General features: G+C 39.0%; 2 protein-coding genes across 6 annotated transcripts in view; one reads left to right on the top strand and one right to left on the bottom strand.

Moving 5' to 3' along the window:
• LOC111333908 (ral guanine nucleotide dissociation stimulator-like 1) overlaps positions 1 to 16,946 on the top strand; it is a 22,909-nt gene extending 5,963 nt beyond the window's left edge. For 2 of the 5 annotated variants that reach the window (XM_088757696.1, XM_088757700.1), the window contains exons 7-18: positions 551 to 654; positions 2,218 to 2,302; positions 2,856 to 2,945; positions 7,702 to 7,788; positions 8,600 to 8,632; positions 8,713 to 8,834; positions 10,591 to 10,662; positions 11,607 to 11,760; positions 12,248 to 12,568; positions 13,162 to 13,270; positions 13,727 to 13,834; positions 15,172 to 16,946. In XM_088757696.1, the coding sequence (XP_088613822.1) occupies positions 551 to 654; positions 2,218 to 2,302; positions 2,856 to 2,945; positions 7,702 to 7,788; positions 8,600 to 8,632; positions 8,713 to 8,834; positions 10,591 to 10,662; positions 11,607 to 11,760; positions 12,248 to 12,568; positions 13,162 to 13,270; positions 13,727 to 13,833 (1,284 nt within the window). In that variant the 3' untranslated portion in view covers position 13,834; positions 15,172 to 16,946. Of the gene's footprint in view, positions 1 to 550; positions 655 to 2,217; positions 2,303 to 2,855; positions 2,946 to 7,701; positions 7,789 to 8,599; positions 8,633 to 8,712; positions 8,835 to 10,590; positions 10,663 to 11,606; positions 11,761 to 12,247; positions 12,569 to 13,161; positions 13,271 to 13,726; positions 13,835 to 15,141 lie in introns of all 5 variants that reach the window. The other 3 variants (XM_088757699.1, XM_088757698.1, XM_088757697.1) reach the window with 3 other exon arrangements.
• On the bottom strand, positions 3,475 to 5,814 carry LOC111333909 (melatonin receptor type 1A). Its single transcript, XM_022939555.2, has 2 exons — positions 5,681 to 5,814; positions 3,475 to 5,528 (listed from the first exon to the last, which is right to left on the bottom strand). The coding sequence occupies exon 2, from the start codon at positions 5,465 to 5,467 to the stop codon at positions 4,466 to 4,468; it is 1,002 nt and encodes a 333-aa protein (XP_022795290.2). The 5' UTR covers positions 5,468 to 5,528; positions 5,681 to 5,814; the 3' UTR covers positions 3,475 to 4,465.

The raw sequence follows: 16,946 nt of genomic DNA, 5'->3' as shown, positions 1-16,946 counted from the left end.
CACAACACTTTGCCTTTAGAACTCTGCTCAGATATTTGACAATGTAGCCATCAGGGTACAAACCTTTTTCACAACCTTTTGCCTTAAAGTTTATAACTCTGCTCTGCTCAAAATGCCTAGTTTTGAAAACTTGCAAATGTCAGGTTTGGATCCTCTGTAATATCATATTGTTTGTTTTAGCATGATCATCTGGATTGCCCCAGTTTCCCCTGCCCCCCAACCCCCCCCCCCCCCCCACCATCTCTTTCCATTATCACCCTGAATGGAACTCAAGTAAGTGGATGGAATAATCAGTTACTACATATAATCAATCACAACTTAATGAGTCTGGGTGCAACTGAGTTGATGTTTATGCCTGGTTTCTATATCATCACTCAGGTCATCTTGTCAATAAAATGGGAAACCAGGCCTTCTAATAGATTGTAACAGATCAGTATAACTTTCAAAAGGCAAAACTTGAAAAGTGCATTACAGTTCATGCTGGTCAAGCTTGCTTTCAAATATATTAATATTTGTTAAATGGATCAGTTCTTCTTGTTATGTTTTGTAGGAATGTAGAGATCTGAAAAATTTCTCATCGCTCAAAGCTATCTTGTCTGGTCTGCAGTCAGCTTCAATTCACAGACTCAAAAAATCTTGGTCTCATGTTTCTAGGTAATTACATTTCCAGCCATATAGTACTAAGAAACAAACATATTGTGCTGAAAATGACAAAATGCTTATTGTTATTACTTTGTTGGGCATTGTGGCATATTTCTCAGTTCTCATTTTCTCAATACCCTCCAAAGTGGTAAAGATAGTAATACAGCTTATGTTCCTTTGCATAAATTTGTTTTTGGCCCTTCCCAGGGCTTATCGTAACCCTGTTGGCTTAGGCTAAAATGACTCTGAGCTAGGCTCAAAACAGGTTTAGCAGTATGTCCATGAACATAACCTCTATTGTGTACCTACATAAGTATGGGATAAACTCAGTGCAACAGAGTAGTAAAATATTTCTCTGAAATGTAGAAAGAACTTCATCATGAGCCTCTTCATTTCCAAGCAATGTGAGAGGGGCTAATGCCTTAAGCACACAAGTACAAAAATAAACCACAGACCTTACTCCAAATTGATTACAATTTTGTTGTCAGTGTGGAGGTATCTTAATGAGCACTCTTTGCGTCAGGGGCATTTTCAGAATTCAAAAGTGTTTAAGTGTAAATTCAGGCAGGGAGATCCAATTGACATTATGCCAAAGGAATGATATTATCTGCCATTTCTGAATATGCTGCGTATGCTTCTAGAACGCCATAAGACATAACAGACGAGTACTTGGTGTTTCTTTCTTTTCTTTTTCTTTTTTTTTTGTTTCCGGGTGACTGCTGTTGGTTAGATACTGTGCTGCAATTCATTTTTTCAATACGGAATTTTGCTTCTCTATTCTTCTTATGACTTTAAATCCACCCAAGAATAACCCCCTCCCCTCCCCCCCCCCAAAAAAAAAAAAACAAAAACGAAAAAGGAAAAACGGATGGTCCTTGAAAATACTTGGTGTAAAGGTGGCATTAAAACAAGATTAAAGAGCAACTACCATTTATTTTTTTCCTCGTGCTGTCACCCCTGACAGTTAGCTCAATGGATAGAGCTGGACTGTTGAGCGGGAGGTCGAGGGTTCAAGCCCCGGCCGGACCAACACTCAAGGTCTTAAAATAATTGAGAAGAATATGCTACCTTTTTATAACATCAAGAGATGGTTAGATATTCTAGTCTTCTAGGATAGGAACGAATAGATGGAGGTCCCGTCTCCTGCAAGGTTAGGGGTAGGAGACGTTAATTTCCCACGCACGAGATTAGTGTGATGGATGCCCTCCCCTGGGGTGGGATGGGTGGGATTTATTGGGTGGACTACTCGCATGGTTCGAATATGTTCCGTTCTAGTCCTACCCTATTGCGGTAATGCAACGAAAATAGTTAGGTATACTCATTAAGCTTTTTGAGAAAGAGGAAAATGATCACTAACCAAAGAAGCTCTTGATTATTAAACAAATTCTCCTTGTCAGCACCTTAGGAAATGTATAGAGAACAGTATGGAGAATATGCATACTGATACGTATGATGCTCGATCCTCGCAGTAGAGTTGCACACTGATGTTAGGGTGTAATGAGTTAACATCATTTATCATGGCTATTTTTCATTACATTTAGTATTAATGTTGTTTATCGTAATGTTTCCCTCCAGAGATGTTCATAATTTGTTTCTTGAACTGTCAAACATTTTCTCAGAAGACAGCAATCAGCAGAGTAGTAGAGAACTTCTTATGAAGGTCAGTATTGGCTGAAACAATTTAAATTTTCCTCCTAATATATGAGTCCTGAATCGTACATTAAGGTCACGAGAATAAAGGAGAAGATTACAAACTAAAAAAGCTCCTGATTCCTGCTCCACATTCTTGAATATTGATGTTAGGAACAAATAGTGTTCGTGGATATTAAATATTCGTGGATATTTTCGCACCAGATGGAGGCTTTTGTTTATAAGTATTACAGAAAGATCACTTTTTGCCAATTAAGGCGTGCACACAGAACCCCCCTCCCTCCCTCCCTCCTTTCAGAATTTTGGCAAAACTAAATAAACAATCATCAATCGTCTTGGTACAGTTTACAAAACGTACAACAGTCAATATTGTTTGGGGGAAAGGGTGTGTGTTTTCTGAATCAATATTTGGACCTTAATAAAATAATTCCTTAATATCTTCCCCTGCTCTGTTGGTTTTGCAAGACATTGATTCTGTCATTAACCACCTCCTAAACTTTGTTTCCACGGAAGATTTCAAAGGAGCTCGAGCGGCTTAAAAGTTTTTTTTTCCTTCATAACAGGAAGGAACTGCAAAGTGGGCGCAGCCGGAAAGTTCACCAACAAAGAAATTGCCGAATATGAAGAAACGAAAGTCACGCTTCATGGACCTGGTAAGTGTTCCTATGGCGGTGTGACATACTTGTTCATTAACCTTTGCCGGTAAAGCTTAAAGCCTCAACACAAGGGTTATTGTTGATCTTTTCTTGTATTAACTGCAATCTTTGTGTCATGGTCTCTTTCTATACGGATACCCAAGACTACGGGCAGCCCTTGCTTTTCGGCGAAGTCCGTTACGCGAGTCAAAAAAAAAAAAAAAAAAAAAAAAAAAATCGGTGAAAAAATATGATGTTAGCGTGCCGCGTAGAACTCTGGGATTGAGGCGCCCGAAAAGTATACCGGGCGGACTTCGACGAAAAGCATCGAGTGCTCGTAGCATACCTAAACTGATTATATGATTAACTTGAAACTTTTTTTTAACAATATCAACACAAATAATTCATCGAGCAGGGGATGAGGACATGAAAATATAGTAGCTAAGGGGTGATATTGCCGGCCAGTTAAATATGGTCTAATGTTTAAGTACGTTTTAAATTTCCTTTCTAAAGGCTCCACGTATGCATTGCCCAAGCGATTTTGTTAAAAAAAAAAAAAACTCCCACGTCCAAAGTGTATTCAATTCAATAGTTTGTGTGCTGTTCTGTTTTACCTCAATCTTGCACTTAACAATTTGCTCGTCAAATATTACTGAAACACTGCCAGCACATGCATACCTTTGAATCAAACTGTCTTGAATACGAAGAGCATTTCATGGCACTACAGGCCTAATAGACACTGGTTCACTGTTCTTTTGGAGATAGTCAAAACATTCCGAAGTGACTCAGTTAAAGGAATGAAAATGTGAGTGAAGTAGTATTGGCAACCGAAGTGTCCATAGTAAATCCTACAAATGTGAAGGGATATCTGCGTCATTATGAGCATGTACACACTTGTATGAAGAGAAGGTATGTGAAAATAAATGCGTAATTGACTCAGCGTGAGGTCAAGTTGGCTGGATATTGATCCCGTTCCTTCTTTCCGACGCCGCAAAAATGAAAACAAATTCGCGAAATTTTTCATGTTTTCTTTGTTTCGACTGTCGTCAACGTTTCAGCATTGCCATTAAAACTGTCGGAAAGCATTTTAACTGCGAGATAAGAGATTTCCCAAACTTACGTTAGCATGGAAGGATCACAGAGAAGGAGTTAGCGAAGCCTAGAAGCCAGTGTAGGCTGACCGGTGAAGACTAATAGTTTAGTTGTCGAAAAGTAGTGACCTGTAATAGATAGTGACTCTAAATCACGAGACAAACTATTCAATAATCATTTATCATCATATCCACGATAGACAAACAAATCTTTCACGTTAATGACATTTGTGGTTTGAGTTAGGTAATGGTGTGAATTTATCGCCAGCTCAATGGTTCATTCAAACTTGTCGTTAAAGAGTTTTTAATGTTTATTTCCCTCCTGCCTCGATTAGCTTCGCTATTTTGCGGGTAGGGATTGTTAAATTTTTGTTTTCATTGTTATGGAAGAAAAAAATTCTCCCAAGGTGTTTCCGTTGTCGAACCAATATTTTGGAACAGACCCTTTTACTTGGGCGTCACAGGACCAAGTTCACGTTCTTGTAGTCCATTTCGTCGCTGTCTACATGCGCACAAAGCTTCTGACCCACAAGATAAGATACGGCGAAACTCGCTCCTGAATGTAGAATTCATTCCGGCATATATGACGGGATTGATAGTGTTTGAAATGTAGAGGAAAAACATGCACAACAGTTCCACACTTCTTGGCATGTGTGATACTAACGAGAAACGTCTCATTATGACGATAACCCACAAAGGAATCCAGCACGCCACAAAGGTAAAAACAACAATGAAGAGCAATCTGCTCAGTCGGATTTCTTGAATGGAAATGCGTGCGTCGTTCCTTCTATGTCCTCTTAACGAGGGAGAAATCCCTGTCAGATGTTGACGAACAGCTTTTAGAACTTTCGTGTAACAAATAGTAGTGACAACCAGTGGCATGACAAGAAATAGTGTTAAAACTATTATGTAGTGGATAATCTTGGCTTCTTCCCCAAGGTGTTTGATCGAGCATTGCGCATAACCAGGTACAAACTCAAAGTCTTGCCATTTGGCCAGTTTTGGAATTGCGATGTAATTAGCCACAAATAACCAGACCAAGAGGACCCATAAACGAGACTTTTTGCGCGAAAATATTTTCTGGTAGCTTGTGTTTGATCTGCATATGCGAACATATCGGTTGACCGCTGTTAAAGCCATAGTTGCCGGCGAGACGTAGAGCACAAATAGACTCATGAAGGCGTGAATTTGGCAAATAGCTTCTCCAAACGGCCTTTTTCCTGTGAACAGTATTATTTCACCGATAGGCATCACAAAAACAGCGGAGAGCAAGTCGCTTACGGCCAATGCTATGATATAAAGATTAGTTTGGGTACGTAATCTTGGATTTCTGTAAACAGATAAGCATACCATGATATTTCCTGCCAGTGAGAAAAGGTTTAAAAGGACCAAAGAGGATCCTTCGAGGCCTACCAGTCCCAAGCTTCTTGCTGCAAGATCATCGGCCATCTTAGGTACCTGCGCCTCCCTGTCTTGTGGCTAACAGCGAACACAACGTGAAAGAAGCTCACTGCAAAAAATCAAGTCAAAATGCTCAGACGTGGCCCGAAGCACAATTTTTCCCCATCAGAAACCCGAATCCCAGCCTGCATTATTTCCATTAAAAACAAAATCGAAAAACCGAGTTTACACCTGAAAGAGAGAATAAGACAAAATACTTACAAAAAGTCAAAACGGCTCTCTTTATCACTCATACAACCGAAAATGGGTTTTGGATATCATGACGGAACTGACCTCAGTTGATATAAGTGCGCCTAAGAGTTGCTTTGTAGGTGAAGTCTTATATAACCACTGACGCGGAAATATTTGCCTTTCGCTAAAATTAGAAAATCTCTTGTCTTCTTGCATATTTCTGTTTCCTCTCATTTTGTTTAGAGTGTCTTTTTCGCTGTAAGTCTTTTAAATTAAAATAATGAAATTTAGTTTAAAGAATGTGTTTGTGACTATTTGTATTTTAGTGATGACTGTGTAATCAAACCGCAAACCGTGGCAAATTGCTGAGTGATATCGTCCTCGAGGCTGTAAACGCAGGTTTTTAATTCAAAATTTGAGTATATAAGGAAGTCCATGAGCCAATAAGTACAGTTGGGCGACAAGGCAAGTTATGCTTTTAGATAGCGAAATATCACAGAGATGAAACGCAGACCGAAAGATTTCTTTGAGTGTTTCGTTTCTCTGAGCTGAAGTATTTACTATCGGAAGCGCGACTCCTGTTTATCAGTATTTTTGAGCTTATAGCAAATCGTAACTCAAACACTATAGAAGAACCAATATAAAAATGAAAGATCGTCACAGTCAGAAACATGACAATAGTAGTTATTGCAAATTGAAGGAAAAAATTAAAAAAAAAGATCAACCCTAGACTGAACTCGAACCCATGATTGACAAGCGATACTTGTGCGGAACTAAAAAGCCAACTGAACTAGTAAAAGAACCTTTAAGGAAATGATGTTTATGTCAGTTTTCGCACTATACCTGTAAAGGGTGAATACAGCAAAAGAGAATCAATTGAAATAATATATTTGAACTGCGGAATAAGTGATATATGCCAATCGACAGATACCATTTAAGAAATCTAGAAACAAAATCGAAGTAGTTGTGAAATGTAAACCCGCAAAACACCATTCAATCTTGGACAGAATTTTATCTAAAGACCTTCCTGCGATATCAGTAGCGATATAACCCAGAGCTAGCAAGCCCACTGGGAGCTTGCCACGACGATAAGAACTCTTTCAGGCACGTAGGGTGGTCATTGTTTCAAGTACGCACAAGTACATATAATCTAGAGACCTAAGTAAACTGAGCAAAAGAATAGAAACAATTGCTAAAAATTTCAAAATTTTCTGGTCACTTCAAGTACGCACGTGCGTATATGCGTATAGGACGCTACGCGCCTGTCTTTTTTTTCATTTGTCGAAAGATGTCGTGGATGTTTCATCATTTTCTCTCCCATGAATGGTTTACACACCGAAACAACATCATGATCTTTCGAGCAAAACTGTTAGATGTGCTGATAATTACAACTTGAGGCGGTACATCTGCTATTAACGATGTAATTTTCTGATAATAATCTTGATGACCGACCATGTTAAATAGCACTTATTTAATATTCCATTTGACGGAAAGAAAACCGACCCTCGTCTTGATTTGTATTGCGATAAGAACTAGGCTCGATTACTAGCCACTGTTCGGGAACCAGAGCCCACGCTCCTCTCTCTTCTCGGGGAGGAACGGAAAAGACCGGACTCGAGAGAGTGGTGGAAATCGAGCCTAGCACATAACTACTCGCTCAATGACCCTTTACACCCTAACATCAGTATGCATATTCTCCATACTGTTCTTTATACATTTCTGAAGGTGCTGACAAGAAGAATTTCCTTAACAATCAACAGCTTCTATAGTTGTTGATCATTTTTCGTTCTTTCGAGTTACCTCCGGTCAGAAAATGACAGAATGTTGTTTTTGTAAAATTGTCGATATTGGAAGACAATATACGAAAACAGCCGATACTAAGAATTCTCCAAAGAGTTCTCACCTGCTCCAAAAACATAATATTTTGTAAGCAAGAGGTGGAAAATTCAGAAAACTGGTTTTGACCGAATTCAGAAAACCGAAAAATTGAATTCCTCCCTCTTCTTTGTGTAAGATGTTTGTACATGTATATATATTTATTGTTTTGTCAGGGAATTATCCAAGGAACGGTTCCCTACTTGGGCACATTTCTAACCGACCTCATGATGTTAGATGCAGCCCATCAAGATTTCACTGAGGTGAGAGGAACTGAGCATCATTATTCCACCTTATTACATAAGCCACAATATTACCTATGCCACCGTATTTTATATCAAATGTTGGACTGGACTCGTAACTCTGGACTCTGGATCTAGGGTCAGAGTGGTTAAACACGAAGGCGCGCTCTTAAAGGAGCCTTAGGTCCCACTGGACCATTTGTCAATCAACCGTCGTGTGATGTAGAACTCTTAGAGTCGAGTCAGCTTGAGCTACAGCTACTCCAAAGCAGTGAACAGCGGGCGCATTCCTCAAAATTGTTTTTTGTCTTCATCACAATACAAGAATTTTTGAGATTAGTATTTCCTTTCTCCAATGGAAACTGTCTTTATTTGTGGCGGTAAATTTGAGATCGAAGTAGGTGGTTCGCACGTTACCTTATACCACCATGCTGGTGGAAGTAAACAATAGATTTCTCATTAGCTCCTTTTGTTCGTCAACCAGCATTTAAATTTGACCCGCATTCGTCAACGGTGAGTGACAAATGAGCCTAGGTCTTCCCAGGGAAGACTTCCTTATATAGCGCGCCTTCGTGTTTAAGCAAGAAACATAGCGCTCGAAGTGGTCATATCCAACCTGGTAACTGTTGGGTAAACCTGGGAAATTTCCGAGGGGGAAGGGGAGGGTGAAGTTTGGTTGGGATGGGGCTTGTGTTGTATCAGCGTGGTGCCTTTCACTTGAATTGTTTGTGTCTTAACTTCACAATCTACAAACTTATTCTTACCTTTTGCATTCAGTAAAATGTGAACAAATTCATGAATTTTCCAAAGACGATCTCCTTTCTTTTTCTAGGATGGCTTGATTAATTTTGAGAAAAGAAGAAAGGTGAGTTGAGTAAAGATGTTTGCTCTTTATTTGAGCCTTGTGAGGGTAAAATTGATTTGTATGTACTTTAAACCCTTCAGGAGTTTGAAGTAATCGCTCAAATAAAGCTGCTTCAAGAAGCGGCGAAGAATTACATAATTGTCCAGGATGAGAAATTTCGACGTTGGTTTGATAACATCAAGACATTTACAGAATCAGAGAGGTTAGTTCACGTGGTGAATCATTGTTTGGTTAGTACAGTCGAACCTCGATTATCCGGATTTCTCGATTATCGGGACTTTTTCTCTGCTCCCAATTTTTTCATGAATATTTATTAGTCATAATCAAGATCTGTAGCAATATTCTTTTTAAAACTACAGCATTGAAAAGGGAAGGAAAGGCGATGTTCTTCTTTAAGGTTACCGTGCACCTTCAGGGGTGTCTCGCGTGCAAGCGATGTAGCGCGTCCGGTTTAAACTGTAGATATCTAAACCCCTATATCCAATTAAAGATTATAGGACTGGCTATCAGACTATACCAAAAGTTTTGAAAAAAAAAATGAATTGTCGAATTTTTCACGACTTCCAAATGCGAACGCCCGAATCACCTTTTAAGAGCTACAAGTCAAAGGGAATTTGTTCGATTGCTCTCAAATTTTGACAGTAGCTAGTTTTACGCATAAACAACAAAAACGTGTCTCCGAATTTTTTATTTCTAAATACGGTTTTTTCAAGAGCGATTTTTGTACGATCACTCCACATTTTTTTAATCCTATTTCAAAAATGTTCTGTAACTTTTCACTGAAATTGAATATGGCAAATCGCAGTCACGTTTTTTTAGCGCTTTGGCCCCGGAAACGGAGGAACACATTAAATAAGCGAAAAACAAAATTCGCTTTAACATGTAACGTTCAAAAGGTGATTCGGGCGCTCGCATTTAGAAGTTGTGAAAAATTCGACAATTCATTTTTTTCTAAAGTTTTGGTATAGTCTGATAGCCAGTTCTATAAGCTTTAATTTAATATAGGGGTTTAGATATCACAGTTTAAACCGGACGCGCTTCATCGCTTGCACGCGAGACACCCCTGAAGGTGCACGGTAACCTTAAGGCAATCTGACTTACTTCAACACTTTAGGCCAATGTAAAGAAATTTGTCATTAATTGTAATTGTTAATACACACGTGTAGAGGTATTCACGGAGGACAGTGAAGATGTAGACCATATCTTTTTCAAAACAATTTGTAAGTGTTTTGTTTCAGGATTAACTGTCGCATTCTTAATTTAATCGGTTTTTGTTCTTCATTAATATTCATATTCTCGATTATCCAGACCCTTGATTATCCGGACTATTTCGTCTAGTCCCAACGAGTCCGGACAATCGAGGTTCGACTGTAATGGATCTCTCGGTAAAACTGGGTCGAGCTCACAAAGTCGAGGGTAACAGGTAAAATTTCTGGGTGTAATGTCTGGCTTTTGTCTCCTCCCGCCCAAAGCTTTCGCTCTTCGATCGTCCCATATCGGGAGAAAAGCTGACTGTCAGCAGTATTCTGTGGAGGCTGAAACTGGCGGAATTCTTAGAATAACCATATTAGAAGACTGTGCCCGAGTGTGGGAGTTTGTGTAGAACATTTTAAGTTGTAGTGCTGAAGAATGGTTTACAATAAAATCACTTGAGCAGATGCGTTTTTTCCAAAGTCAGCCTAAAATTGAAAAGGAGTTTAGCTGATTTTAACTTATGTCAAATCCAAGGTTAAATCTTCTGCTCTGGAGATTTTGTGTGTTCACAAACTGACTGGAAAACTGATTAAACGAAGTGAAGCACTGCTTTCAGTGCGGAAAGCTTCATTTTGACTTGAACTTTTCACAAATTGCAATTATTGCAAAAATAGCGCGCAGCCAACATTTAACGACTACCAGTCCTTTCATTAATGTTTTTAGCTTCAATGATTCATTTTGTATATTTTTGATACTTTCCACAGCTACCACTGGTCCTGTAAGGTTGAACGAGTGGAACTTAAATATACCAAAAAGAAGAAGGACACCAAAATCAGGTGCGCATCCAATTTCGCTGTAAATTATTTGCGCTACATATTCAAGCGTTTAAAAGCGGAATATGAAGGTTTCACCTTCTCCATTTTAACTATCATCGTTCGTTTTTGATTTGTGTCATAAAGCCAGCCTCGTCTTTTCCATCTTAAAAAGATTAAGCCTGAAGGGTTTAGGGTGGTTATTTGCAGTCCGTGTGAATCGTCTGTATCCTTAACAATCCTCTCTTCTTTTTGGACTACCCTTACCATGGTATCTATCGAGAGAACGGTTGTTGCAATGTTTTTTTAACCGCAATTTGCAATTGAGTTGTCAAAAGTAGCGCAGGATTTCATTGGCTTTATATTACTTTGCTCTTTGACTGGTTGAGAAAACTCGCGCATCCTTCTCTACCAATCAAATGTAAAACTGCGACCAATCGCGTCTTCCTTTCGCGTTTCCCTGCATTTCTTGTTTTTCCTTAGAGTTTCCATTTCCTCCTTGTGATCTTTTCCTTTGTCTTGATTAAGCGCTGTAATTACTCAGATTACTTGACTGAAATGCGCTTTGTTCCCTGTGACGCTTAAAACGGCTCATGATGTCCTCACGTAGTTCTTTTCACTAAGTGTTTCTTATCAACATTTTTCCAAAAATTCGTTTAGAGCAATTTTTAATTGAGCGTCGTAAGTAGTCCGAGGTTGCTTTACTTCGCTCCGTGATTGGTCTTACAACTTACGTCACTCTCTCAACCAATCAGAAGCAAATCTGAAACCAATGGTCTGCCGCGTTTTCCCGCGCTTTAGACAGCCTAGTTGTTTTTACTTTTTAGTTTTCAATGGCTCATCCAGGTATTTTCCTTTCATTTGATTGGCCATGGTGATTACTTTGGTTGTGGCTTTACGACACTCAATCGAAAAGCGCTCGATGTAACGTCTGTTGTTGTCGTTGTTATTATTGTTTTGTATGGCAGACGAATGCTCAGTGAACCAGACATCAGCAAATTGAGTTTGATGACGCCAATCTCAGCACAGAGTCTTTCTCCCCCTCCTGCTGATAAACAATGCAAATCCAATGAAAACTCTCCTGTTATGGCCCGGCACAAAAGAAATGTAAGTACAATTGTGGTGAGTGAATTTGTTTGTTTTTTTTTTCTTTTGTTAACCCGGTACATCCTAACATCAGTATTCATATACTCCATACTTTGGTTTCATCAACTGAGTGGATGATGTAAATTGGCCAACGTTAAGACTTTCTAAGCTGACGTTTCGAACGTTATCCCCCCCCCCCCAATAAGGCACTGTAATATTCTTATGTTCCCCCCCTCCCCCCTCATTGGTAGTTAATTGGCAGGCAATTTCCATTAGTCCACCTTTACAGTCTGTTGGTGAAGACTGATCCTCCCTTCGTTCCCACTGAAAATCATGTGACCCCCCGAAAAAAAATTGTATATCCCCCCCCCCCCCAATCAACGCGGATTTTTTCGTTCACAATGTCTCCAGGAAGTGTTCTTTTTAGCCTCGACCTGGTGTGCTAGACCCGGTTCTCCTAGACTGCATTTAAGCATAGTGAACATGGTCCATCTCCTGACTGACCGATATGTTTGCTTTACAGAACTCTGGCTCTTCATCGTCCTCCACGTCCTCCGGTGTGTCATCGGGATCAGAGACGTCCACAGCGCCCAAAGCCCCTTCATTCTCCCTTCCCCGGACCCAGTTTGGTGGCTTGCCAATTGGCTGTAGGTCACCACGCCTACGCAAGGCTAGAACTGGTGTTTCGCGGAGGTCTTTACCAGAAAGACCCAGTCTTCTTCAGACGCTCCCTCCCGAGAGTCCCTCCAATAGATCTGCACATGCTGGCTGTATTATTCGGGTCAGCATCGACGGACTGGAAGATACAAAATCTGGTGCTGGCGTTATCTACAGAGGCATTTGGGTAAGTATGATGCGAAGAATAGACTGCAAATGAATAAGATAACTCGTTGTTTTAGTTAGCCGGTTTCCCAGGTTCATTTTGATTTGAATTACTTTAAGTCTGTTTGTTTGTTTGTTTTTTATTTTGCGTTTTTTGCTTGATGAATATTCCAAAATGTTTTTGCTGGATATTCTGAAAATGTATAGAAATACACAGATGGAGTTGTCAAAAATTGATGTCTTCGCGCTTTAAACGTGAATCATACGTGTAACAAATGCGACAGTTTGTGGAGACAAACTGTTAACCCGCTAAATCCTAATATCTATTCAGCAATTCTCCTTACTTACTGCCATACTTTTCCATGTTAATTAGACATGAGAGTTTGGTCATACTCCGAAAAAAACACCTGTCGTGTCTTAATCGAGTATTGAAATCGATTCGAATAGATTATTGAGGCTGCACGATAAGCACACCAAATTTAATCCGCCATGCTGTTTTAATAATCAATCCCAGTAACCTATGTACATCGAGATAAATCATGTAAGTCATATTGAAAGTGCACTACAATACCCTGTAGCTAATAAGTTTGTATGTCCTCCTCTTGTTGTAAACAGCTTTCGGATGACGAGCGAACACCTGCTGTCATTCGGTCGTGTTTGGAGAAACGAGAAATGAAGGCAGATCCAAGCGAGTATTTCCTTGTTCAAGTTCTTGATAATGGAGGTAAGTCTCTGAGTTTCAAAGGCTATACAACATGAATTTTCTTCGTATAGTCGTCTACAATGTCATCATGACTTTGTAGACTACACGAAGAAATTATGCATAATTATGTTTGAGAGAAAATAGGAACTTTTCAACAAGAAAATCAAGGTTTGATTTTTAAAGCTAAGATGTACAACATTCTTTGCTGTCTTTTGCGTAGATACGTGAGAACATAGTAGCGATTATAGAGACGTACGGGGGTGGGCAGGCGGTTTCCTACAGCAGCGCTCATTGGCTCATGGAAGCAGATGGGGTCGTTTACAACGTATGACCCCCCCCCCCCCTTTCCTTCCCCAGCTAGGTCTTTGAAGCTATTCCATAGTTTCTTGTACTATTCTTGTATTGTCCTTCTTTAAAACATCAAGACTGAGTCTTAACTTCCCTTGACTTCATTTCCGATTTTATCTCACTTCGCAGGAGAGCTTGTCATACCCGACAATGCGAACGTGTACTACGCTCTGAACTCAAATATGGAATCTTTACTGTTTAAACTCAAGAAAAAAGAACATGAAAAGCCGAGCTGAGGTATTATTTCGAATTTGTTCCTATGTTTGTTTTGAACTGGCGTTTTACCATTATAGTTTCGACAAGCTGAATTGATGAGGGACAAATTCTTACCGGTAAAAATGTTTGGAATGCCCAGTGAATGCATGCGCCTTTGATCGCACTTAGATTAAATTTCCAGAAAAAGTTGTTTATAGTTAAATATCACATTTTTTTTGTTCATACAATATTACTTAGTCTTGTTATCGCAATTCTTGAAGTCGAGGAAAGACTGATTTTAGTCGTTAGATTTTTTTTTTCACTGAGGGACTTAAAGTGAAGCTTAAAACCTCACTCAGGATTTCGGTCGCCATAAGAACTTGGGTGGACAAAATTTGACTTTTTCAGTATTTTTAAAGTTGAAAGATAATTTGTTTTCCTGGTAGAGAGTACTTAAACTGATGTTTGTGTTTTTAGCACAATTAAAATAAAAGTTATTGACTGCTTGAACGCTCTGTAAAATTCAGCCTTTCACTTTTCTATTGCTTGAAATTGTTTTCTTGGTAGAGAGTGCTTAAACTGATGTTTTTGTTTTTAGCACAAACTGAAATAAAAGTTAGTGATGCCTTGAACTCTATGTAAAATTCAGCCTTTCAGTTTTCTATTGCTTGAAATTGTTTTCTTGGTAGAGAGTGCTTAAACTGATGTTTTTGTTTTTAGCACAAACTGAAATAAAAGTTAGTGATGCCTTGAACTCTATGTAAAATTCAGCCTTTCAGTTTTCTAGTACTGATTTTGCTGATGTGAATGAGGCATTATTATTAAGGACCCTAAGCACTCAGGATGGTAACGCCGAGGAAGACGTCGATTGAAAAATGAATTTCTACTTGTCATTAGAATTTCGAAAATGGCTGCATGTGTTTACCGTCTCATACGGCGCCACACCTCAACTTCAGCATAACGTATAAAATTAGCGTTGAGTTCCGAATGGAAATTAAAATAATTTGCCGTCGCAGTTTCCGTTCGCAGACAATGCAAATTTTGGTGATTTTACGTTGTTGTTTTGCTAAGAACAATAGCTCACGCACGTGCTGAGCTATTGTTCTGCCAGTTAGATCTTTTGTTTTTTCACGTCCTTGTTGCCGACGCCGTCGTGGTTTGCTTGAGGTCCCTATTATTTACTCAGTTGTAGATCTTCGTTGTCATGTTTGTAGCCTGCGTGTAGCCGTACCCTCCCTTCCCGAGGAGAAACGTTTCTCCTCGGGGGGGGGGGGGGAGAGCGGGTACGGCTACACGCAGGCTATCGTGTTTGCTATGCCATAAAAGTTCAACATGTTATTTTTTAAAAGGTGTATGATTTTCTTTAACTTCAAAATTAGCGGATGAAGAGATGACGCTGTCTTACAACAGGACAAAGAAATTTTTTCTTCCACTTTCTTCTCAGCCATCCCTGCAGTTTGCCATCCCTGCCATCCCTCAGCCATCCCTGCAGTTTGCCAATGCTGAATAAGGTTCTCAATTCGCGAGGAATAGAAACTCTTTGACCAAGAAGTTGCTACGGAGTTTCCGTCATTAACAGCTGTAGCCAAAGGCAAATCATTCGTACACAAATTTCCAGCCAATCGTCGACTGAGGCCCAGTTTAGACGTCGTGCTCAAGCCGTGTCGAACTCGATTTCAGTAATTAAGTTCGACGTAAGCACGGTAGAAGCATGGCGTCTGAATAGGCCATTTTACTGTTGTGTACTTAGTTGCCAAGCCTTTGATTCAGAGTGAGGCTGAAGGTGACCTTGTTGTGATAGAGACCTGTATCTACTTAGCATGATAACAAAGTGATTTACATTTGAAAGGCAGCAAGGTTTGTATCATAACAAGGTCAACCCTAGCCTCACTCCCATTCAAAGGCTTGGCAACCAAGCACACAACTGTAAAATGGACTATTAAACTTTTGAATTGAGCTCGGCAAGCAATTAAGTCGGACAAGCTCTGCTGTGCTACTCGACTCTGGCGTGACAGCGATTCAAACGTCGTACTTCTGCCGAGCCAAAGAAATTCGTAAATTATGCTACTGTATTGTGGCGGGATTGCTTCCTTGCTGGAAGTTACGAGAATGAATTGTTACTCTACTTCAATAAATCCTGAATTTCCTACGACTCTAGCTCGATGTCTGAATCGGAGTCGTGTTTCAGAACAATACGATGCAAGAGTGCATCGTGATTGGCTAGATAATATGCGCCTGACTTTTAATTGTATTCGCTGAGGTAGCATTTTATGTGCGTGCGTTCCAATGCTCTGTTGATAGTACATAACTTTGTAAATACATTTTGAAAATCAAATGATCTTACGTCAGCCCAGAAAGGGTTTTTTGAGAATATATTTAAATCACGTAAACATTATTAAGATTTCTGTAATTGAGGTAGATAATACAAATGTAATTTTATTTTCTGGAAAAAGCCACACAAATCTAAATTTTTACGTTGGTATTTCGCAATTCGTTTCTGCATTACTTTTTAAAATTTATTCTTAGTTGTAAATGTTGTTATATCGAAGCCTTAGAGAAGAGGAAGTTTTAATCGTCTCTAGAAGGTCTTTAAATGCAGTTTGCCTGATCAGGATAAAATTTCGCCGCAAAAATTTCGTTTGCCTGTTGAGATTTACCAACTGATCCTTTATGAGAACCGTGAATAAATTAATTTAACAATTGGAACCTGAAAATTTTAAGTAAATTCATGAAAAAGTAACACTAAATATAGGAAAGTTATCGTGAAACGTTCCCGTTCCTATGTACCCCTCAGAAATCGGTTCTACACTCATCTTTTCCGTTTACGATTTTTTTAGTACAAACCATTTTTCAGTAGAAAATCTTTTTATTGAAGAGTAGAGTGTTGGAGTGATTGCTGTATCAAGCTTCTAAATACTGATCTATTATCATAATAGAAACTGTACCAATTCAATATTATACCTTTGCTAATTTTTTGAAGATTATTTTTCCAATAGAAAAATAAAAGTTTAATCTTATATTTCAAATGCCTGTGTTGGTTTCTGAGGTGTTATTATTATTTTTTTTTTATCATTTTTGCTTTCATCATTTTTAATTATTATTATTACTATCATAATTGTTACAACAACGTTATTAAAATCCATATTCTAATCCA

Source organism: Stylophora pistillata, chromosome 4, assembly GCF_964205215.1.
Source record: "Stylophora pistillata chromosome 4, jaStyPist1.2, whole genome shotgun sequence".
In the NCBI taxonomy this organism is placed as follows: Eukaryota; Metazoa; Cnidaria; class Anthozoa; order Scleractinia; family Pocilloporidae; genus Stylophora; species Stylophora pistillata.
This window is presented reverse-complemented; position numbering and strand designations above follow the sequence as displayed.